Genomic DNA, 24,724 nt, shown 5'->3' with positions numbered 1-24,724 from the left:
TAGTTTTCCTTTACGATCAATTTCTAACTGTAGGTCAAGATATGAGGCTGACTCTGTAGTAACCTTTATCTCAAGTTCTTTGGGGTAGATGCGATGTATCAAATCCCCGAAATATGATTGTTTAAAGATAATACGGCATCTATATAGCGGAAGCTGAGATCAAAGGATCTAGCCAAACGATATTCTTTCTTTTGGACCAGATCAACTTTAAAGTCAGCCTCATAAGATTGAAGGAATAGGTCAGCTAGTAAAGGGGCACAATTTGTTCCCATTGGAATGCCGACCGTTTGTTGAAAAACACGTCCACCACACTGGACAAATATGTTGTCGATTAAAATTCCAGCATTTTGTAAACATGTTCCTCAGTATATTGGGAGATTTTGGATATGAGGAATCTCTACCAAGAACTATATATTTGTATCTAGGTGTACCATCTTTTTCGGAAAAAAAACAACGATGTATAATATTTGTAAGTCGGGATTTTAACTGAGTATTGGGAAAGAAGTGTACAGTGTTGAAAAATCATAGGTTTTAATGCTATTATATTTAGATAATAGTCTTCAACTGATTGTCTCCAAAAGATCTTTTGAATTTTTCAGGATCCACATTGAATTAATACCACTACGTGAGAAACGATTGTTGTAAATTGATAATTATATTTTAAGCGTAATTATGTAAAATGTATCACTTGCTCTTGTCATGCCCACTTTCTTGATGAATTAATGATTGATTTTGATATTTAATTTGATTTTTTTTTATATTGTAACTTTGAGAAACTAGATTTAGCTTGTTTACTGTCTATATTTTTTTTCATTCGGTGAAATGTATTTTTTTCATAAAGCGAAACACATTGTTGAACGTTCAATAAACTAACTTTGTGTTGTATATGCGATGGATTTAATGTCACTGATATAAGTATGATTGCTAGGCTTTGATAGTAAAAAAGTTTTATTAGATAATACGATGTATTAATCTTAAGTCTATTTACACTCATTGTATTAATCTCCAAAATAGTCATGTGTGTTCATATGACCATGTCCTTTATTTACTTTTTTTTATCTACACTTTATCAACAAAAAAGAAACTGTCAAAAAGGGTCTACAGTCTTACCACAACACTTGTTACTCCCGTAGTGGTATTAATTCAATGTGGATCCTGAAAAATTCAAAAGATCTTTTGAAGACAATCAGTTCAAGACTATTATCTGAATAAAATAGCATTAAAACCTATGATGCCATCATTTCTACCAAAAGGACAGAAACAACATTCTACAGAAGAGGTGAGATTTTAGCATTACTGGTCGTATAATCAATTATCTGTTGGTTATTGTGAATAGCCAATAAACAAATTATAATCTCAAGAGCCAAAAATACATTAGGATTTAACTCATGCCCAGAACATGTTTCCCATACGCATTAAATCTAGTCATATTTCGGCTATTCACCCTTTCCAATTTATCATCTTATTAGTAATATATAATACAGTTATTTAGTTCTTTTGACGTTATACAGGGCTCTTAGAAATGAATATCTTCTCCATTAAATCTTCCACTAATTCGTGTTCACATACAGCATGCATTTACTTTATAAACATTGTTTCCTCCTTTTACAATTTTAATTTTGAAACATTTTACATGTTTATTTCAGGCAAATTGTTCACGACTCATCACCAGGATACTTTGGATTGTAAAGTCTGTTAATGGTAGACTAAAGAAGTGGAAATATCTCAAAAACATAGTTCCAAATACACAAATTCCATATATTGGAGAATATGTTCGTTTGGTGGCAGCCATATGCAATAAATACAGGAAACCTTTAAACCCTGGTAATCTAGAAAGAAAGTGACCTATTATTAGCAGAAAAAATAAAGGTAATAACATACACTACCAGAAACCAGGTGGGAATGAGATTGTCCATTTTCATACCTTATTGATCTTGGGTTAACTGCAGCCTTCCTTCAGATGTAATATATTCTTTATCGTTCGTTAAAAACACATGAGGCCTTGGATTGTTTTACCCTATTTTGGGGATGTTGTGTCTTTGCCATATAATTTACTCCTCTGTTTCAATTATTTGCATATGGTGCTAGCATATACACTACACCCAGCGACATTTCCTTCTCTAACACTCAAGTCCGACCTGGGTGAAGCACCGTGTTACACCGACATTTTGAGTGTTTACCACCCAGATTCCACCTAGCCAACACCGACCGTTTGTAAATTGCAATAGTCGTAAAATTCAATGAGACATAACGGGGAATTCATTATAAGATAAGATATATATTGTGTTTCTAATTCGCTGGTGATTTGGATCACTCCAGTTAAGTTAAAAAAAAATTAGGCATGTAATTAAAAAATCGGCGTCATTTTTTTAATATATTTTGTACATGTTTATCATTATTTGGTGTGGTTTTTTTTACAACTACGTCCAATGAGTGTGAGATATCATTAGAAATATTACTTCGTATTTTTATCAAGTAATAATGTTATCTTTTAATATTCAAATTTGACAATTGTAAATTGATAATTACTATTTATAAATGTAAATAAAGCACTTTGAAAGTATTGATTTTTGTAATTTAATTCGAGTGACGGACTTGTAAAAAACAGTCTGGTGACGCTTTTAGTTTCAGATAGTTTTAATAATTGAACGACTTTTCTATAAAATAAAAGAAACTAATTACAGTTCCTAAGATAATGTGTGCATGAGAATTGTAATGTAGAACCCATTAATCATGACTGAGAACATTGTCAGTAATAATTATATATAAGTTACAAGACGTTGTCCAAACGAAGACAAATGAACACATTGTTTAAAATGTCTCCGATGTGTATCTGGTCATCTGATGGACAATTACTCAAATACAGGACAGTCGTGAAGTATGTATCAACAATAATTGTTTTTACGATTTTCACGTAATTACTTTCGTCTATCTTTAATACCACGTGCTTATCGTCTCAACCGCGTTTTCTTTTTTTTTTTTTTTTTTTGTTGTTGTTGTTGTTTTTTTTCTTTCTTTTTTTTCGTGCCGACGGCTTGGATTAATGCTAGACAAATAAACTTGTATCGATTTCAGCCATTGGATTAAGAATTTTCATATGTCCTCTGGACTCCCTTGTTGTGATTTTCTGGGATCCCACACGAATTTTGGAGGTCAGTGACCTGGGAGCTCGAGTACTAACGTCCATATTGTCGGCGCAGATCAATGAGATATATTTCATCGTGCTGGATGATTTTTCACCCAGGTCGGTGGTTCGCCATACACAATAATATCTGGAATATACGATGTCCGACCTTGGTGAGTATAACACTCATACTTCACCGAAAAAGCCGACTGACACCATTTCATCGACTAACACGGATTTTAAACTCCGTTTTGAGTGTTAGAGAAACACAAGTCGCTGAGTGTAGTGTATGAACAACAAATATTTAGAGATTTGGCCTTTACCTTAACAAACCCACATATTATAAGACAGCTACAAATACATATTCGTTATCTCTGTTTAAAGTTTTATGAAATCAGTTTGATACAAGTAATCAAATATATCAATGTCAATTATTTTATCAGCTACAACATTTGGTTTAATTCAATGAGTTGCATGAATATTACATATCGAGGCATATTGAAGTAATGAAATAGTTATTACCAATAATAAATTGAAGGGCTGATACCACCAAATAATTTGAAAGTATGTCATGCATACCACTTAAATACTAGCTTACAATCATTAAAATATACTATAATTTGATAATTCTATATTTTTATGTTTAGGTAATAGCCAGCAGAAATAATGATTTAAACAAAACGTACAGGAGCAGCTTTTAGACAGAAGAACAGCAAAGTGGAAAAAGATAGATGAGCCAGGAATTCTAGCAGATTTCCCTTCACTGACAGAGGAAGAACTTAGGAGTGTAAAGCTGGCACAATCCTATACAACTGAACACCTCAGTGATGGTGGTACATATAGTTTTATGGTTAATGAAGATTTTGAGGGTTATACTACAGAGTCGGCACACATCATCAAAGTCATATCTGTTTTGGATTGAATATGACAGCAGAATTATTTGTATAAAAAATGGTCAAACTATCTTGAAGATGCTGCTTTTGTACCAGAGTTGGTAGATGGCTCGGAAAGTGACGAAAGTGCAACAGAAGAATGAAAAACTAAGAGAGCTTTTAATTGTATTTCACAACAATTTTGTAAATGTAATATATGTATTAAAAGTTTAACTATATTTATCTATCTTGCTGTTGATCGCAATCTTAGTGTAGTTAATAGTACTTGTGTTTAAGGGTGGTTGCTGCTTAATAGTCTCAAAATAATAAGTATCATATACAATTACTATAATTTGTTAGTTAACTTGGTGTAGTAATTAAAAAAGTAAATGAAATTGAAAGATTGGTACAATGTTTCTTTTTTAGATAAAAGTTGTTTTAACTAGAAAATATTTTTGTGGATATTTCACAAATATGGGATGTACATGTGTAATAAGTATGGCTAAAAGCCAGAAAATAGAGAGAATTAAAGTGTATTTGTACTTGGAAACAGTTCAAAAGTTCATTCAGAATGCATTTTACCACTTTCTCATAGGGTTGGTTACGTTAATCTGTTATCGTAAATTCGAAGACATCTTTTTTTGTTGTACTTTCATATGTTTTTACAAAAACACGTCTTAATATTTGTGTATATTGCCTATTTTAAAAATTCAAAGTGCCTTATCTTATGAAATTCTAACCCTTTGTAATTTTTTTTATTATTCCAATTTTCATAAATTCATCTAGTTACTTATTCACCCTTTACACCAATCGTTTTAACTTACATTAATTCGTTATTCAAAATTCCAAGAAATCCTCATATGTTATTGCATATTCCATGATTTCACCAACAAATATCATTAACATTGACTTTTATGTACATGCACATTTCACAAATGTAAAGTGCATTATCTAATGAATCATTCATCCTTTACTCAATCAATCTAAAGTTTATGAATTCCTTATTCAAATTCATGGATATCCCTTTTTTGCTGTATTTTACATGTTATTATAAAGAATTGTCCATAAAACATTGATTTTGTGTATATGGATTTTTCCATTTTTTTGTAACTTCAATGGTTTTACCCCAAAAGGACTTAATTGTGCATTCTGAGTATATTTATTATCATTTAAATGTAAAATGCATTATGAATTAAAATTTTGATATGTGGTTACAATCAATTTAAGTAAACATGAGTTTTTATTAAAAATTCCCACAAAGCTTCATTTTTGTTTTATTTGTCATGTTTTTTACCCACAAATAGCTAACATAAATATATTTAATTTTATTTCTATTCTCTAAAGTGCAAAGTACAGCATTATGCAATATATCCATCATTTCAACCATACCTATTATGTTATGTTCTATTACATGTAATTGTTATTTCGAAATTCCCAGAAATCACCAGTTTTCTGAGTTTTTTTTTCATGTTTTTAACCAAAAATGGATCTCGTAATGTTCTTTTCAGTATTTTGTTTTAGCTCAAAGTATGACCAACATTATTTCTTAACATTTCATTAATTATTATGTTCCTACGATAAAAACTGAATTAGTTATAAAAAAATCAGAAATCCTTGATTTCTGTTGTTTTTAACTACTTTTGGCCCAAAAAATGAAAAAAATAAATGCTTTGAATGATAAAAAATGGTTATTTATGGTAATAAACAAGTTACAACAAAGAGAAAACCATAAAATCATTTACTTCTAAGGTTGGGCACAAAATGGCAATAAAGTGCCATTCTCCTTTTTATTGCATGTAGTTATTCTTTGACAAAACAGCGGCATAGCTACTAAAACATTTGCCTTGCATAAGGACTTATTTTAGGGCTAATTATAGTTTCTTACTTCTACAGTACATGCAAAAAACGGTTAATAAAAAAAGCTTTTTTAATTTGCTGTGTTTACTTTTTAAAGGTCTTTGTGATGGGTGATAACGGGAACCCTGACCATTTTGATGGAAATTTTGATGATGATTATGAAAGACAAAACCTGCTTATGGACTGAAAGATACAGGTTGGAAAAGAAGGAAGAGGACTACAACCCTTTGTTATTGCTGTCATTGGACCACCTGGAAGTGGGAACTCATCATTTCTTAACACTGTGTTTGCTGCATTCAGTAACGACCGTTTGGTCGAGTATGCTGAGTGTGGACAATTTAAGAGATATGGAAGTCACGTCACACAAAAATTAAAAAATGACCCCTATAAAATGTTTTGTCATTTCTGATGAATCTCTTTATCATTTATTCAGAAATGTGGTATGTTTTTCATCCCTTCATTTTAAGAGGATTGCATTGAATTTTTATCCTACATGAAGTTGTGAACAATGCATACCGATATGTAGTGTCAAAAACATCTTATTATGTCACCATTGTTAGATTTGTGGAAAAGCATGTCAGTCTAAATAAACTGCTTTCTTCGAACGGTGATGTAAATTTTAAATGAGCTTCATATCCTCCCATTATCGTAGAGATCGATGGAATCAGAAAATGTATGAGTAAACTATACAATGGACGAATATTGCGAAGGCATTCCGTTTTGTGACGCTAAATTTCCTTTCGTCGGTTGCAACATCTCCATCATCTGTATATTGAATTTTTATAGCATACATCGTTATCCAATAGCTTTCCGACACTACACGTGCTAAACTTCTTCCAATTAGGAACAGGGATATCTGGGGCCAAATTAAAGCCATCATTACAAATGATTCATCAAAAAGTATAAATGGTGTAATCATCTGTACCACGAGTTTGATTCCCGTGTAACATTTCCCCGGGCGTGACATTGTATGAAACTATCGGGGGATGTTTTTAGAAAAGACAAAAGCTTTATCAGTGCACCTAGTCAATACTCCTATTTTATTATGCGCTCCAGATTTGTTTGTAAACTTTTGTTTCTATTTGCATGTTGATTTTCCTGTTATTTTGCTTATTTATAAGTTATTTGTGTTTATATACATTGTCTACTCGATATCACTGGGTTATCATCTTTTTTCTTACAGTTTTTATCCTGATTGTATTGATTTCCCTTTAGAAAAGCATTGTACTGCATTATTTTTAGCTTCAGAAAGAAGGATTACTACAGAGATCGGAACGGCTACCTAATGCCAACGTTTTTGGACATGACTGGTTTCGACGACAAAGACACGTCTTGCAGTAAAGAATTGTTGAATATTGAACGGAAAAGTAAAAGGTGGAAAATATCTTTCCAAGATTGTAGAATATGCCCAATATGGACTAAAAACGTTAAAGGTAAATATTTTAAAATCACTTAGGTTATCATTGTTTGTTCTGCTAATCCAGAATCGAGATTACCAGACAGCTTTTTTAGCAGTCCTTACCGAAATTTCCAGAAGGGAACTTGGTAAGCTTAGACGGCATTTTAAACAGGCGATTTTGTATAGTGTTGTTAACAAATTACATGAAAGACCACATCCAATCCAGCGAATGTTTTTTTTCTTTTTCTTAAACTGTGCCGAGCTTTTTTAACAATTCAAGCAAGGTGCGCTTAATACATTCAACTTAATTGTATGCAATGAGAACATCTTTAGGCGATTAAAATTGGAAAAAGGTAAGTGTAGGAAACTTTTTTTTACTACATATTATCAGTTGGAATATCTTATACATGTATATCCAAATATCATTTACGAATTCCTGTCTTTTTGAATGAGACAGGTTTGACCAGAAAAAGACGAACAGCTAAAAACTATTCTTTCCCTGAAAGAACTAGAAATATATGGACCCCGATCTTAATGAAGTTTTATTTTAAAGAAACAACATGTTAAATCCATGAATTGAAAACTGTTTCTTAAGAGGCGTTTTTTTTCATGCATATCACGACATGGTGATAATTCATGTACTTAAAAAAGAAATAAAACAAGAAACACATAGTCCTCAATCTGTTTAATGGCAATGCAGTTTAACATGTAAATATTCAAATTAGATTCCCTTTCTTTAGAGACAACAATAACAATATTCGTATATGCACATTTTGTTATGCATTATGAGTTATATTTTATTAAAATTTCTTTTTAAAATTTTTCACTCGCTTAGGAGCAGTAGCGTTTGAAAGTCGTGTGGACCGTTAAAAAAACAAACAAAAAGACAGACATTATGATTCCTATGAAATTGGAATGAATAAGTTCACAATTAAATAAATGGTTAAGATGCCTATTGATTAGAATTCTAATTTTTGCAACATTGTACCATACCAGAGTACAATGAAATACAAGGGTTAAAATCATCATGGGAAAAGGGGAGTAAAATTGAAACAAAAGTATCAGTGTTTGCCGATGATACTCATTGATTTAAAAAGAACGAACGGCAAAGTGTTAAATATTTTTAAAAATATGAAAATGGGTCGAGGTTCAAAATTAATATGGATAAAGCCTTTGGATAATTAATCGTTTGATGTTTGAATGACGTCAAATAATTCTGCCTGAACATGGTGTTAATTTTTATATCGTTTTACATGGTTTTACTGATTATTATTCCACAGATATAAAATTATATGGAGTTCTGACAAAAGGTGACAAGTTTAATTCAAAAGACGAGAACGTAAATAAGAGGGAAAGGAAATTTAGGGAAATGCTAGGTATTCCATTGGATAGATATGCAAACGTTGCGAACTATTGCCCGGATGTTGTTGAATTGTTGGGTTACCATTAGCATAAAATACCATCGTTACATATCCCGGTTTTGCGTTTAATGCGCCAGGTAAGTATACATCCAAACAAATTAACAAAATAACATACGTAAGAGGTCATACCACATGTCGTCTAGTAAAGATTAGTTCTTACTTATACATGCTGAGAAAAAACGAGCCCAAATATCAATATCAATGAATCCAAACACGCCATATTGTATTAACATAAACTGAACTCTAACATGTGCATGTCCGATTTGTTTTACTATAAAATGATTTCACTTTGTTAATGACGTCTTACCCCGTAAGTTTAATTTGTATGAGACTTTTGAAAAATATGAGATACACTAGCTAATGTTTCGAAAACATAAATTACACATACATGCACCATAAATAGTTTCTTGCTCAATACCCGGTGTACTTAAATCTTTCCATTTGAGTCTGTATGGTATCAGTAAAGCTTACAAACTTGCATCTAGATGAAAATATGTTCATCATGAAATGATCATGAAAATGGCTCTGTTCTTCGAGTCAACACATAATTGTTATTGATTAATCAATTACTTTGAACAAAGACGATTTACAAAAATAAATCTTAGAAATGATTTGTATATGATTGCAAACTGTCTTCTTTAAATCAAATAACGGAAAAACCTATCAATCGCTTTAAAAGTATACATTTTAATTAATCAAGTCAATCATTTGATGTCATGTCCTTGATATGACTAGGTGCTTTTTGGACCAAATGTTCAAAAGGGAAACTAATATTAACTGCGTCAGAACAAAAATATAAATATAAACCAGACACGCAGGCGCACTATAGTTAATTGCTAGACACTTCAGTTTTTATGATCAACAACACAAATGACATATAAATGATGAGTCTTGATTTTAATTTCAATGCTTCGTAGGGGAGAAAGTATACTGTCAACAAAATATTAAGCTTCTGTACATCACATGCTCTTCATATATATTATACAAAGCCTCATATGGTATAGTTTATCGTTAAATGCGTTTCCGTACTTATATGTCATCTATTTTCTGTTTGTGGAAAACACTTAATTTTTCTTAATATAGTGAATATATACAACATCGTCGTGGCAATTTCATCGGCTACTAGTCATCCTAGTTTGTTGATATATTGTACTAAGCCTCCAAAGAATTTTGTATCGTGGTGACAGTAAAAAAAAAAGGGTAGTTAACTTTTCATTGTAAAATACATTTGTACGTCAAAACACGTTTTTTCCCTTTATCCAAATACGTTTCAATTTAAAGTCTTCTTTTCTGTCCATAGAATGAATTTGAATTTCCTATTATGATTATCAAGCAACGGATATTTGCTTTGCATATTTCAGTTCAGACATGCTTAGCCCCACAACAGTTACAATGTATTTAGTTAGTTCATGTACACCAACTTTGTCCATTGAAATATTCCTAAAAGGTTTTTTCAACCACTTGTGGAGTTATAATTGAGCGTCATTGGTTACTTGTTCTATTGGCCATTCGCTGAGCAATAAATGTGTATGTCTTTATAAATTCTAGCCTGGAAAAAACATACGATCATTCTTTCATTAGTTGTGCTGACCCCAAAGTAACCTGGGAAGCGTATACTTGCCCTCACTCCATTGCTACTCCCAGAAATTCATATGGCAATACCAATTGACAACCAGACGTTAATCCATCATGATTAGTCAACTTTCCGACCAAAATGTCATTGTCACAATTTATCTCAAAGGCATCTTTCTTGTCTTCTGCCACTTTAGCACAAGCTAAGGCTTTATTCTGAGCATTTCCAGGGACTCCTCAACTTGTTGCAGCTTAACTAAATGTTCAGTGTTAAATTGTGTATCAACTTCTTTTAATCGGTACCATTACTATGTTTAACATCTAGGTTACCATATTCCACATTTTCAACCGTATGCCTTCTTCTCTAACCTTCATTCTTCTTCAACTTGTCAAAACATTTACGTTACCGTGATTTAAGTGATTTAATGTTTTCCTTCTGATCAAAAGTTCCGTAACAAGATTCTCATGGCCCTTTTACAAACAGCACTTCCATCAATGCCCCTACCCAACATCGGTCTGACTAGATTCAAAGTCAAGTTCTCTTTTTACTGCTTGTTTGTACAGTCACGAGCATAGTGGCCTTGTTTGTGAAATGAAAACGGACATTACTTTTCTGTTGTTTACCTTTATGTTCTGTGTTGGGAAAGTATCCGCAGGTCTTATAAGACCACTTCCTTGAATTGTATGGATATAATCTGCTGCGTTGTCAAGGCTTCCCATTCACCTGTTTCTTCTGATCCATCGTGCTTGACCAACGGGTAATGCTCGAAGTAAGATTTTTTTTTAAAGCAATCAGCTGCTTCTCTTGAATCTACAAATTTATTTATATTTTGTTCCATTCTTGTCCAAAGCCTTCTATATGTTTCGATGTGTTCTTTTTTGTGTTGATTATTTTGGGAAGTATCCATGAGTTAAAGTAATGCCCTACACAATTCGTAAAAACTTTTGTTTGACATCTCTACGACATCTTTCACTTCACATGTTATCAGTTCTTTTAAGTAGGAATTTTGATTTCGTCTCTCCAATTTGCCTGCGAGGCTACTGCTTCGTTATTCCGATAACTAAATCCGAAAGTCTTTCTTTGATTGTACGTTTGTAATTTAATTTGGGAAGGCATTTTAAACGAAATCATATTTTGATTGTAATTGAACTTTTGCTATTCCAAGTAAAGGTTGTTTTGTTCGTAATTCAAGCTTCTGATTAAGACGTTGTCACTCAAGTTGTATTTTTTTTCAAGTTGATACTGCAAAAGCAATAATTCCGCTATTTTCGCTGTGGAAAGAAATGCACAAAAAATCTCACCCGCGTAATTGATTTGAACACTATATACCGCTTATCTTTTTTTATACGGCTGAAATTGATACCCGCGAAAATGTTCACTTGACAGAATCCGAGAAAATTAGCAACCACAAAAATTATTATGTTTATAGTATTCTATTTATTTATCCTCATTTGTACGTGAGGCTTTTTTTCCTTCTCTGCGGGACTTTCTTGTGGACAATATTTGTTCTTTATTCTCGCTTTTACTTACATAGTCCATAATCTGATCAGGTTGTTCGCCACGGTTGCAGCATTTCTTTGTTGCTCTTGTTCTTTCTCTTCCATTCCAGTAGAAGTGGGTGCGTTGAGTTATACAGGTACAGGTATATCCAAAAATAATACACTTATAGCCCAATTATGTCTCAAGCAATATATTAAAACAAACAATGATAATTCCCAAACAGAGTATGGTTGCGAATAAATAAATCCAATATCTTAATAATCCAAAGTTTATAGATGCTGAAGCCACACCACTGAGTACCAAATTTTACAAAGTAAAATTTAGTCAACTTTTACTTCTTTTATTTATTTAAATATGTTATAACAGTTAGGTTAAACATTTGCGTTACATTTGATTAAAAATGTGGTTCCTCTTCAAGTAAATTCACTAAGTATAGAATTCAACGTAAAGTTACACCTCTTTTTTACGTTGCTCTCATATTGCAGTCACAAACCCAGGACAGCAACCACAACTATAACAAGTTTGTCAACGTTTATAAAGTCGATATTAATCATACTGTAAACTTTAACTGAATAGCTCTTCTGAAGATAAATATTTCATCAGTGTATATTTAACAGAAAATTTTAACAAGTATTACATTTTTTATAGTGTTACATATTGCAAATAACGATATAAATTCATAACAAATATTTAATTTGATATTTAAGCCTTTTGTGGCCTTATCCGTCACGAGAATTATCTACTACAACTGTAATGCGTGTTTGTTTGTTTGTTTTTGTTTTGTTTTGTTTTGTTTTTTGTTTTGTTTATTTGTTTTTTTTTTTTTTTGGCCATTTATCCAGATCGGGTTGACGTTCGAGTTATAGTTCGAGTTTAAAAGCGAGTCTGATTATAGTTTTTTTTTCCTTTTTTTAGGGGGGGGGTGGCTATTTTTGGATTTTTTAAACATGTTTTTTTAATAAAAGTAAACTTACCCACCCTTTAAAAATCGGTAAAATTGTGGAATTGAAGTAGTAAACATATCTTAAGAGCACCTTAAAAAAGTGATTTCGAGTTAAGATTGAGTTCATGAAAAGCAAACCGATATTTATTTTTTATTTGTTTACGCTTTATATTTTTGTTTAAAAAAGAAATCAGTTTCTCCCGTTCTACGCCGATTATTACTTTTCTTCCAGACATTTTCCACTATTTCACATTGACTGAAGTCTCTACAGATTTCATGGGACAAACCAATTCACTTTTGATGTACAATTCGACATAGTGTAGAGCCATATTTCAGATAGAACATAAATGATGTTGCTCACCCAGGTTTTCAATTTTAAAGGACATATAGTCCATAAAGCACATTCTTTCAAACAAAATCAGATATATTTATCAACTACCCTTATTATATTTATTAATGAAAAACATTTTACTTTCAAATCATTGTCTATTCTTTGATATTTTTATCCACTAATACAGATATTCCACCCGCAATTGTAACCTTACGTAAAAGCTAAGTCATGTTTATGTTAAGTTATGCACTACATCAAATATCACCTGTTAAGTTACTACTCCAAATCCAGTTAACTGAAATGTAGTTTAAAGAGTAATCAAAGGAACCGAGATTTTAGAGGAAATCAATAGGATGTAATCCAAGAACAAAAACCAGATATGGACAACAGACGCAAACAAAAAATAACATACAAAAATAATACACACAAAGTAACCAAAGTAAATGCAGAACTCGGACTCCACTAAACATTTGGAGCACGGACAAAGCGCATCGGTAAGGTAAGCGTCCTCTGATTTTCTAGAAATACCCACCGAGATGTTCATAAAAAAGGTACGTCCGGAGAGACGAAAAATTACACCTTGAAAAGATATGTTCTTATGGTGCAGATGGTTACACCGTAACAATCCACGAGTTGATGATGACGACCATAAAATTTCTGAAATGATGACTTCAGTCTTGTAGCAACATAATCCTGTTCCAGAAGAATATAATATTAGTGACCAATTATGTCTAATTCTGATAATTTTGACGGTATTGCCATTCTATAATATGCCCTGATCTAGCTTTCAGTAACTGTGTGACTCTTTTTTTTTATATTATGTTTTATAGTGAGGTAATCCACAAATGAGAACGGAATGAATAATTGAAGAAATTGTACGGTGAGTTTATTTGTTCACTTACATTGAAAGTGGATAGTAAAGGCATTTTGAAGCTAGTTTAACCCCACAGTACACATTCCCCTGTTCAGTCTTTAATGAGTCTGAGTTAATAATGTCGTTATTTTACCTTTTTTGGTATACTTTACCATAAATGATCCTTTTGATTCCGGACTGACTACCAATTGAACATAACACCTAGCTTCCAGCCACAATAAAGTAGCTAATCTGACACTACTCAAAATGTCTAAGGCATAGGAGTTCTTTATTACAATTTGAAATCACTTTGCTCTGCATGGAGTGTTTGAATTACTTAACTTTTTAATTAAAGATTATACACCCATTTCAGGAGAGGTTAAATTTATTTTATCATTAACCGCAAGTGGATGTGTGTGATAATGTTTCTGTTCTAATCAAAGCACACTTCAATATGTTCATAACTTTGACTCCTGAATCTACGCAGTGGCTTGACTTTTCACATTTTGTTTTGAGTTTTAATCAAATCTAATTACTGTGAAAGTACTTTAATTCGTTATACCAATTTTCGCGGATTAGGGAAGAAATTCAAGTCCATGGATTCTTGAATTCGTTTTTTTAGGTTTTCAGTATACACATCAGTTGAAATCTCGTGGTTTAGCCTACCTATGAAAACCACGAATATTTGTACCCCACGAGCAATAGTATTTTCACAGTAAATAAAATGTACTTAAAAATCCCCAATATTTGTTGTACACCAATATCCTTACGCAGGTCCGGCTATAATTAATGATAAAATTTTCTATTGAACTCATTTGTTTTAAAATTTACGAAAACACTTGCTACCGCGTTAGTACGTTCATCGAGATAGATATAATTTTTTAATTCTTCCAATAAATTGTTGGCAGCGTTTTAATCTAACGATTTATTGCTTTGTTTAAGATCAAAAACAAAATGTTCGACAAATTATCGATAAATGACGCATGTTTTGGTCTCAGTATCGTATTAATTTTCCCATAGACTTCTATAGTGAAGTGCATATTTTTAGGATTTTTAAAAAAATATGTAAATTGATTCAATAAAACTTTCACTTATGTAGCATTTCTAAGGACATGTGAAAAAATAATTTCCCGCAAAGAAAATAGGGTGAGTTTACGAAGATCGGACAGAAAAGTAGTCTCAAACTACAAAATAGCCATTTTCCCTACTTTCACTTTCGTTTTGCACTCACCAAACCAACCTTTTCAGTGGAACATTTTTATGATATTATGTTACATTTTCTTTTAAAAAAAGTTCTTCATCTTACAGTGTGATGTTTGCCCACTTTATAAGTCATTGTTCATATTTTTTGACAAAATATTAGTTTGTAGAGAGGCAAAAAGAAAATGCACTCTATTTTTATAGCATCCATGTTTTGATGTACACCTGCTCAGGGATATGCAATACGATACGGGTACCTATTACTAATTAACATTTCAATATAATCATAAAAGTTTTTGTTTTTCTGCTAGGGTATTCATTTCCATACTGAAAATTCAGAATATCATTGCCCTGCTATAAACATGAGTTTTCTATTAAAATTTTTATATAGGTACCCTATTCCAGGCATTAGACTAATATCTCAATGTTAGCCAGAAAATATTACTTTTGATAAAAAGCTGCTGCATTAGTCAAACTAAGCAAATTTGTGGTTTATTCTGACATGGTAGATACATGAGCTGTACTATGAGTTCCAAATCATTATTTAATCCCCACTTGTGAGTTCCATATATGGAAATATTAATATCCGAACCTCCTTTTTTGTCTTTAACTCAAGGGAGCCTCTTGTTTAAAGTAAAGTATAATGACCGGTACAACCAACTGTTTTAAACTATAGATATGGTCATTTCAATTATAATAAACCCAAACAAAATTATACCAATATCATAGTTTTAAAAAAATATAGCTTTTCATATGCAGAAAATACAGATTTTCAGCCATTTTGGTACCCCAGGCAGATACAAATGGACCTCAATATGACAGGAAAAGGACTTTTTCTTTAAAACAGATAGCTATGATGCAAGGAAAATAGTTTATTGGTATAAATATTATAATAATAACTGTCTGCTTTAGATACTTTTTGAAAAAAATCAGTTTTTATATAAAAAAAAACACCTTTATTTTTCTTGCCGCATTAGAATCTGTCCATTTGAACCACTAAAAAAAGTCCACTAAAAAATTGGCTGTTGACTTTTGTGACATTTCTGTGTTTAAATCAACCACACAGTTCTATGGCAACTCATTTTAGCTATTTATTTGAAAGAAAAACAAAAAATAAAAAAAAATATTCATTTTTTCATATATAAGAGGCAATGTATGGAAAATGACTATTTTCAAGTCCTAATCACATACTTAAAATGTGTTGTAACTTGAAAACTATCCTTTATGCAGGAGTATTACTTGCTTTAGGTTACATGAATATAGATATGCTCATCATAAACAGTCAAGATAATAATTTTATTGAACTGATATTATACAAATTCATGAAAACAAAATGCATTTCCAAATTTGGTAAAGATTAACCATAAATGCAAAAAACCAGAGCTACCATAACAAGTCAGGTTCAAAAGTTGGCTAATTCATCTTAAAAGTGTTACCTGCATTAGGGTACTACTTTTTCAGCTGGTTAAGACCACTTGCTGAATATCCAACTTTACTTGAAAAACTGGCTTACTAGGTCTCAGTATCGTATTAATTTTCCCATAGACTTCTATAGTGAAGTGCATATTTTTAGGGTTTTTAAAAAAATATGTAAATTGATTCAATAAAACTTTCACTTATGTAGCATTTCTAAGGACATGTGAAAAAATAATTTCCCGCAAAGAAAATAGGGTGAGTCCACGACGATCGGACAGAAAAGTAGTCTCAAACTATAAATAGCCATTTTCCCTACTTTCACTTCCTTTTAAGGGGAACATTTTTATGATATTATGTCAGATTTTCTTTTAAAAAATTTCTTCATCTTACAGTGTGATGTTTGCTCTATTTTATAAGTCATTGTTCATATCTTTTGACAAAATATTAGTTTGTAGAGAGGCAAAAAGAAAATGCACTATATTTTATAGCATCCATGTTTTGACGTACACCTGCTCAGGGATATGCAATACGATACTGGTACCTTTTGTGGTGATTGTTGTTGCCTTGGTCTAATTTTGTCTATATCGGATGTTTGTCCACAATATCTGAGTTGTCTGCTGCGCTTGTATCATGATTAAAAATTTTATAATAATGGCAAAAAATAACAAAAATATATATATATATTTTTTTTTATGAACTTCATTTTATTTTTACCATTTTTTTATCATTTTGTTTTGTGATACTCAAGGGGTATGGATAAGATTTTCGATAAATTACCAAATTAAGAACAACTTGATTTGACCAAGAATTCAACTCAAACACTTACCGATTATGATAATCATATTATTGTTGTTCTTTCTTTGTTTGTTTTGTATGTTTGTTTGTGGTTTTTTTGTGAGTGTATATGCCGCCGCTGCCAACCCTACCTGATTATACACGCCATAGATACTTTATAGATAAGCAATCATTCTATTTTAAGGCATCGTTTTTTGTATGATCACGTGAATTTCCGAAAAGGAATTTAAACCGGAAGTACAAAGAATCTACGTTTATTTTGATAGCTGAGGTAGCAGTTCAAACGAAGTAAGAACTCATTGTAATTGTTAACATATCAAACCATTTCTACATTTATTTATCAATCCAAGAATCAATCGATACACACATTAAATATATTATTAGAATTTCGACTGTAATTTAAAACAAGGACACATTGATTGATGTCGTAAGAATGTGATACCACGTAAACATACATTAACTATGTATTCTAAAATTAGCCACTGAAATAATATATAACATTGACGTATACATTTTAATCATTCTGATTACATGTAAAATGTAAAAGTGCATTTTAAAGTAACAAAACTAGAAGTTGCTGAATATTCATGAGGAGGCTTCATGCACTATATGATAGATCTATTTGTATGCTGTCATCGATTTAATCAATAAACTGTAGGATTACTTGACATTACACAATACAGGATATGTATTTAATATCATGTATAGGGTAACATTTAAGAGTTTGTAGTAGCTTTTAACTCCTGTGGTGTTGCAAATGATATTTCTTTTTATTTGATTAATAATACAGCAAGTCTTAGTCAATGGGTGACACATGGGAGCCTTATTCGTCGGACAGCGATTCCGATGATAATGATGTATACATAGCAAGGGACCCAAGAAAGGATAAACATTTTGATCGGAAACAAGAGCTGCTTTGGAATTGCAAAGGAAAAGTCGGGAGGAAAAACACGGGCAGACAACCCCAAGTTATTGCAGTCATAGGTCCACCTGGTTGTGGAAAATCGTCATTTCTGAACACAGTTTTTGCAGCATTCAGCAACGACCATTGGGAAGAACATGCAAAATATGGAGATTTCGGTAACCGTGGGAAGCAATACACCATAAAGTTCAAAAGGTAGAAAGTTTCATATAGAATAAATAATACTCAAATACATTAGTATTTTACATTTACAAAGTCGTCAAAATTATCTTTACATTTAAATTAACAAATAACTTTTGATTCTTAATAATTCCTCACATTCTTATTGAACAGTAAAATTTTTGTGAATTATGAAATCGATGCTGTTGAGAAGTATTTGCTACAATTAAATATAGGTAAAACAACAATTGATTTTCAAAAGTTTTTTTTTTTTTTGAACGATCAAAATGAATCATCCTCCCCTTTTCCAAAAGAAAAAGAATAGAGTGAAAAGCATAAACTTGTCGATCTTCATTGTCGTTTCTAGACAACAACTAGAGTATGGATCGTGTATAAGTATGCATTGTGTAATAACCCAATAAGTGTATGGATCGTGTATAAGTATGCATTGTGTAATAACCCAATAAGTGTATGGATCGTGTATAAGTATGCATTGTGTAATAACCCAATCAAAACGATCCAAGCAATCCGCTGTCTTGATTTTTGAGGTTGTTACTTGAATCGGTTAAGAATAAGAGGCCTTACAGTTACCAGAAAGAGCTCATTCTTAATGTTCAGACAGTAACTTGATTATAAAAGAATGGATCTCCTTGGAACTGTATCAAAAATAAATACCATATAAATTAATTCTAAAAAAAGACCGAGATAGGATTGATGCTTGGCGTTGTGACTTAAGCTGCTTAGGAATCAGGGGCCAAAAGAAGCTAGAGACCTAAACATTTTCACAACTTTATCGTAAATGGATATTGTACCACATGGTAATATACAGCGAAAGAAATATGAGGGTTGACTTTCGGTGTTGAGATAAGAAAGGTTAAAAAATCAGAGTAAAAGGGAGCCAGAAACAAACATTTTCATAAGTTTAAAGTTATAATCTGGATACTGACGATGGATGGACGGACATGCAATTTTTCGGAGGGTATCACATATGTCCTCGTTACTTCATGTGCCAGGGTATGCAAAGCACGTGACAAGAATATACAAAATGATGCACAGTACGCACCTTGATATGACTGTAGAGGTCGAACCCGGATCAGTTTTGACAAATTGGACATACCATTCAATTTGGATACAGTTTAGTGTTGAATTTATAATTTTGACATTGATCAAATTGGCCTTTAATTTATAAATGGTTCTCCAAAATATCCTTCCTTTTGTTGTATGATTTTGATACAATTTCCAAATGATCTATTCTCTAATAGCCAAGGTATTGTAACGAACACAATTTTGTTTAGTTTATAAGTACCATAAAAAAGTTTTTAATTTTCAATCAAATCTTAACTGGGTTTTCTCAATCTGAAGTGTTTTATGACCCTTGTTTGAATTTTTGTTAGGCAACTGGATGTAATTCTTTCTTTTAGGATCGTTTTTATACAAGGCATTTATGATATATTCAGATATAATTTTCAGCTTCGAAAAAAAGGACTACTACAAAGATCAGGACGACTACCTGATGCCAACGTTTTTGGATATGATTGGTTTTGAAGACGAAGACAGTTCTGTCAGTAAAGAGTTGCTGAATTTAGTACTTAGCGGAAAACTTAAGGATGGGGAAGAGCTGTCCTCAGTTATTAAATATGCCCAAACATACGGATTAAACGCTTTGAGGGAGAAATATTTCGGTGAAAAGTATTTCGGCGTAGTACCCGTTTACAGAAGCAGAACCGTTTTGGACGAATTTTTTGACCTGTTTGCTCTTCCCAACAGGAAAGACAATCATAGAGTTAATAAGGTTATAGTTGTTTGTTCAGCTAATCCAGAACATTCATTACCGAAAAACTTGTTCGAAGCGGTCACTGATGTTACAAACAGAGAACGTGGTAAGCTAATCAAAACATTTGATATTAGAAACGTACCACCTTAAGGTTCTGCTGAAGTCAAAATCTAGGACATTACAAGAAAACATAATTTCATTTATAATTTCACTAATGTGTATAGAAAAGCCCTGAAATTTTGCTAAACATTACTGAATACTGTTAATTACCCATAGGCTTGGTTTAATGACATGTTAATACTTATTTATTTTGCAAACAACATAATAAGTGTTAATTATTTTATATAAATCTATAGCTTAACCAGGACAATATCGTTGTTTGGACATGAACATGTTCTGAAACCTAGATATATAGTGCAGTGCAAGCAATACACATAATAGACGGTAGTAGACGGTGATACACCAAAGTAACACACGAATTAATAGACGTAGTTGATATATTCTGAGTATGTTACTTGGTGTATTACCCTCTGTTGCAGACAATATGTGTTCAATTATACTGAATATCGTTTTTAATACATCACACTTTTACGCACATGTGCATAACCTTTTAGTAACTCAAGTGTAATTGTTGCAATACTTCAGATATAATTTTCAGTGTTTTACATTTAAATAAATCATCAATAGCAAAATAACAAAAATGTACACTAATTATAAAAAAACGAATACTGGAAATATTTCCACTATTCATTCTTCTTAAGTACCAGTCCAAATAAAATTCAGACACTGCCAATATTAAAGTGATTCATGGTGAAGAATAACCCACCGAACAAACAATGCTTTTTCGATCTACATATGCTATATTTTTATGGAACAGTTGTCTTTCCCGTATTCAGATCAGTACTTTTGAGGAAATCATATATTTATCTCCCACTAAAATCAAAGAAATCAAACAAAATCAAGAACGATAACTCTTGAAAAGTGCTAATTTCATGTACAATCTATTTAAACTTTATCTCAAATGCCCAACACCCAAATAAAATAAAAGATTGTTTATGTGATCTGTAGCTGATTCTGAATAAGATATTAAAGTGAAATCGGTGGGTTTTTGGCTTGCATGAATCACCTTCTGCCTGATTTTGATAAAGACAGCTACTTAATTGAGAATGAAAGGATGCGCGTACGGATATACCATGATGATGGTGATATATCGTGGGGATATATCATAACTACTGATCAATACTTAAGAGCAAAATAGGATTAGACCAAACTAATACATAAATTATTTTTGTATGAAGTATAATATTATAAAATAATAACCGGATTTTAATGAAAACTTTGATATTTTATGATTATTGATGTTGGTATTTAGCTGGACCACAACATGAACTATCATAAGTAATCAAATTTGAAGAAATTACATCTATTTCATGGAAATTAATGTCTGCTTGCCCTGAATATTACATGTGTACAATGTTTACACTTTTGTTGTTTTGTTTTGTTTTGTTTTTTTTTTTTGTGTGAAAAATAGAGGTTTTTTCTCAGAATGCTCCATTGGATCAAATTGATACAGGGAAGATTTACGTAAACTTTACCATCCTACAAACAGTCCCGTTCTAAGTAAAAACTATCGTAAGGAAAGAGAGGAGTACTGGATACGCAGACTAGGTACTGCAATACCTTACGGATGCAATGACAACATCAAAAGTATAGGAAACCTTTCAAGCCAATATAAAAATAGTATAAATGTAAATGTGATGAATTTATTTGACAAAAATCCATCGCCACTATACATCACCTAAGATACATGATGTCTGAAAAATTCCCATCGATGTTAGAACTGTCAAATTTGCGAAGCAAATTTTTGTCGTTCCCTCCGCGGGACTCGAACTCGTACCGCTGTGACATCTATGGCAACACCGCCTGCAGTAAGTCCAGCGCCCTAGACCACTCGGCCACTATATGATTTTTACACTTTAGAAAGAAAAAAAAAACAAAGCGCTGTTCATAACTTTTTCTGTCCATTACTCGTACAAAAGGAGCAGAATAATATGTATTTATGGACACATATGAAGCAACACACATTTCAAGACGTTTTAACTATCAATACAGCATTAATGTAACTGATGAAAGGTTCTTAATATGTAAAAATATTAAATTATCTAAAAACATTGGTTTCGGGGGGATCAACGACACTCAATAAAAACGCAAATAAAACTTACAAGTCCTTGTGTTAATGAATATATTTTACCAGACAATGTGGTTTAGCTTATCATTTCATTAATTCTCCGCAGATATAACATTGTATGGAGTTCTGACACAATGTGACAAGTACAAATCTAAAAACCCCAAAGTAAAACAGAAGGAAATAGCTTTTAGGAGATCGCTAGGTATTCCATTGGAAAGATTTGCCAAAGTGAAGAATTATTGCCCGGAGGTTGATAAAAACATGACCTACCAAGAGACGATAATCCCGTCGTTGGATGTCCCAGTTTTGCGATTAATGCGTCAGGTAAGTAAATTAATGTCATTAAAATTTTAAAATACTAGCGTTGTCGTGTGAAGTCCTATATCTTATTGTTAATTGAAATGTGTTCACAGACAAAAGGGTTTTTAAGCGTTTTTAGGCTTTATTTGTTAAGTCGGTAAATCCTCTAACAATAATAATAATATTTCATAATCAATGCTCTATCCAAAACTTACCATTTTGCGACGTAACATACGAACATTACCAGTTATTGCCTGTTCAATGAAAAAGACCATGATTATCTTTCTTTCACTACGAAATTAACTATCAAGTTTAGTCAGTTAACGGTTTTCTACTAAGCTAGGATATAACATTTATCAGTGCTTTTTGTGTGGAGTTCGGGTTGCTTTATCTTATGTTTCTTTGTACGAGTTGTTTTGGTTAGGTGTAACCAGATCCTTTAGCACATATTTTCATATCACAACTCATACGTTCTACCTGTCTGAAACTGGATTATGTTGCTACATGATTGGAGTAATCACTACAGAAGTTTTATGGTCGTCGTCATGAACTCGTGGATCGTTTCGGTGTTTCCATCTGCACCATGAAAACTGATTCATTCAAGAATCCTGGTTCCATTGATTATTCTCTCCTTGTCTAGTCTTCATACTTTGAAAATATCTTATTTTAATAAGCGTTCAAATATTGATTCCGTTGATAACTCATTCATAAAGGACGCTCAAGGATGGCATTTACAAACGATTTTATTAATCAGAATTAGTATTCAGACATGTCGAAAATTGCTTTTAAATCGTACGATTCATTTCCGTGTGTTTTTTAATTATGAAAAATTGGTGGTCTTCAATTCCACGACATATATGCATTGAGGTTTCTAAAGTTAAGGGCTGTGTACAGTGGTTTTCATACTTAATAATATTTATATTCATAGTTACGGCGCAACTGTCATACTGCACTTAACATTTATATATAAAAACAAAAAAAAAGAACCAAAAAAACAAAAACAAAAAACAAAAAAACCTGACCCCTCCCAATAAGCAGACCCTCTGTACCATAAGAATCACTGCTACATCTGTTCATTAAAGACGAAGTAGGTTATATTTATGTATTTTCTTTCTCGGTGTAGCAAACCCGTTGATATTTGATTATAGACATGTAAAGACACTCTATTTTATCTGTATTTTAGGTACTGACAATGGATGTTAACAATGAAGACAAATCGTTCAAGGAAAGGATAAAGACAAGCATTTCTAGATTTGTTCCGAACCTTTCTGAACCTATCGCGAAAATACTTTTCTTGTTGTTTTTGGCGATGATTCTATTCATATTTTACCGTTCAGTGTTTTAAAGCCATGTGATATTAAGATTATCAATTTATTTGAATGTTGTGTAATAATATATTGTATTGGGGTCATATATATACTGTTCTCCTAAAGTTGTATACATCTCAACCATTCACAGTTAATGTTCGTCCTATGCAGCATCAACCTACACATCTAGATACGTGATGAAATTCACAACTATTGGAATCAAACCAAGTGGATGAAATTTTTTTTTCAAAATTGCACACTTTTCTTATCCCATCTACTATTCTTTATTAATTGAACAAGGTACTGCGTTAATTGTAATTCAAAGTGCGCCCCTAACTTTAGCTTTGGTGGTATTTGTGGTAGCGTACGTTAGATTGTTAAACTTATCTGAAGTTTATTAATTGTATACAATTTTCGGAAGCAAAGTTGTTAGCATTTTAATTTCCTATGGTATATAGTAATCAAAGGGAGTTTCAGCCGTAGATGATGGATTGCCATATACATCATAGCAAACACACCACGAAGGAAGCTTTTTCCCCATGAACTACATGCCTGTCATTGTAAAACACTACTATTTACAAATGCCATTTAATACAGGTTCCTGGGACGCAAAATATGTTGAAAAATCAATTTAAACTAAAACATGCACTTATAGATATCTAATGTCTACAAAAAAAAACAGGTCATTTAGTGTGCACCACGTGATCGAGTTTATTTCTTCATAGACCGAAACTATATCGAAGTCATTCCTTAAATACATAAATTATGGCAACTACCTGATTTGATTAGA

General features: G+C 32.0%; 3 protein-coding genes across 3 annotated transcripts; all 3 read left to right on the top strand.

Annotated features, from left to right (window-relative positions):
- The first annotated feature begins 1,134 nt into the window (after nt 1-1,134).
- On the top strand, nt 1,135-4,292 carry LOC148604255 (uncharacterized). Its single transcript, XM_088550350.1, has 3 exons — nt 1,135-1,279; nt 1,647-1,869; nt 3,772-4,292. The coding sequence occupies exons 1-2, from the start codon at nt 1,229-1,231 to the stop codon at nt 1,842-1,844; spliced, it is 249 nt and encodes an 82-aa protein (XP_088406476.1). The 5' UTR covers nt 1,135-1,228; the 3' UTR covers nt 1,845-1,869; nt 3,772-4,292.
- On the top strand, nt 2,734-17,555 carry LOC148604254 (uncharacterized). Its single transcript, XM_088550142.1, has 6 exons — nt 2,734-2,748; nt 3,813-4,006; nt 6,040-6,246; nt 7,069-7,286; nt 8,533-8,750; nt 17,469-17,555. The coding sequence occupies exons 1-5, from the start codon at nt 2,734-2,736 to the stop codon at nt 8,700-8,702; spliced, it is 804 nt and encodes a 267-aa protein (XP_088406268.1). The 3' UTR covers nt 8,703-8,750; nt 17,469-17,555.
- Nucleotides 17,465-24,359, top strand: LOC148604253 (uncharacterized). The gene is made up of 5 exons (XM_088549336.1): nt 17,465-17,572; nt 18,075-18,401; nt 19,836-20,245; nt 22,434-22,651; nt 23,811-24,359. Exons 2-5 carry the CDS (start codon nt 18,088-18,090, stop codon nt 23,970-23,972), a joined length of 1,104 nt encoding a protein of 367 aa, XP_088405462.1. The 5' UTR covers nt 17,465-17,572; nt 18,075-18,087; the 3' UTR covers nt 23,973-24,359.
- The last annotated feature ends 365 nt before the right edge of the window (nt 24,360-24,724 follow it).

This window comes from Perna viridis, chromosome 10 (genome assembly GCF_037379345.1).
Source record: "Perna viridis isolate PV_CMFRI_1.1 ecotype Kerala chromosome 10, ASM3737934v1, whole genome shotgun sequence".
Lineage (NCBI taxonomy): Eukaryota > Metazoa > Mollusca > Bivalvia > Mytilida > Mytilidae > Perna > Perna viridis.
The sequence above is the reverse complement of the archived record's forward strand: the minus strand, read 5'-3'. Positions and strand labels throughout refer to the sequence as shown.

What these genes read in the sequence shown, in the direction of transcription:
- LOC148604255 (XM_088550350.1), top strand. Translation starts at nt 1,229, where the DNA reads ATGATGCCATCATTTCTACCAAAAGGACAGAAACAACATTCTACAGAA. An exon ending in AACAACATTCTACAGAAGAG is followed by an intron (nt 1,280 to 1,646) that starts GTGAGATTTTAG and finishes TGTTTATTTCAG; the next exon opens with GCAAATTGTTCACGACTCAT.
- LOC148604254 (XM_088550142.1), top strand. An exon ending in TTTGAGGGTTATACTACAGA is followed by an intron (nt 4,007 to 6,039) that starts GTCGGCACACAT and finishes GCTTATGGACTG; the next exon opens with AAAGATACAGGTTGGAAAAG. An exon ending in ATGGACTAAAAACGTTAAAG is followed by an intron (nt 7,287 to 8,532) that starts GTAAATATTTTA and finishes ATTATTCCACAG; the next exon opens with ATATAAAATTATATGGAGTT.
- LOC148604253 (XM_088549336.1), top strand. Translation starts at nt 18,088, where the DNA reads ATGGGTGACACATGGGAGCCTTATTCGTCGGACAGCGATTCCGATGAT. An exon ending in TACACCATAAAGTTCAAAAG is followed by an intron (nt 18,402 to 19,835) that starts GTAGAAAGTTTC and finishes TATAATTTTCAG; the next exon opens with CTTCGAAAAAAAGGACTACT. An exon ending in TTTTGCGATTAATGCGTCAG is followed by an intron (nt 22,652 to 23,810) that starts GTAAGTAAATTA and finishes TCTGTATTTTAG; the next exon opens with GTACTGACAATGGATGTTAA.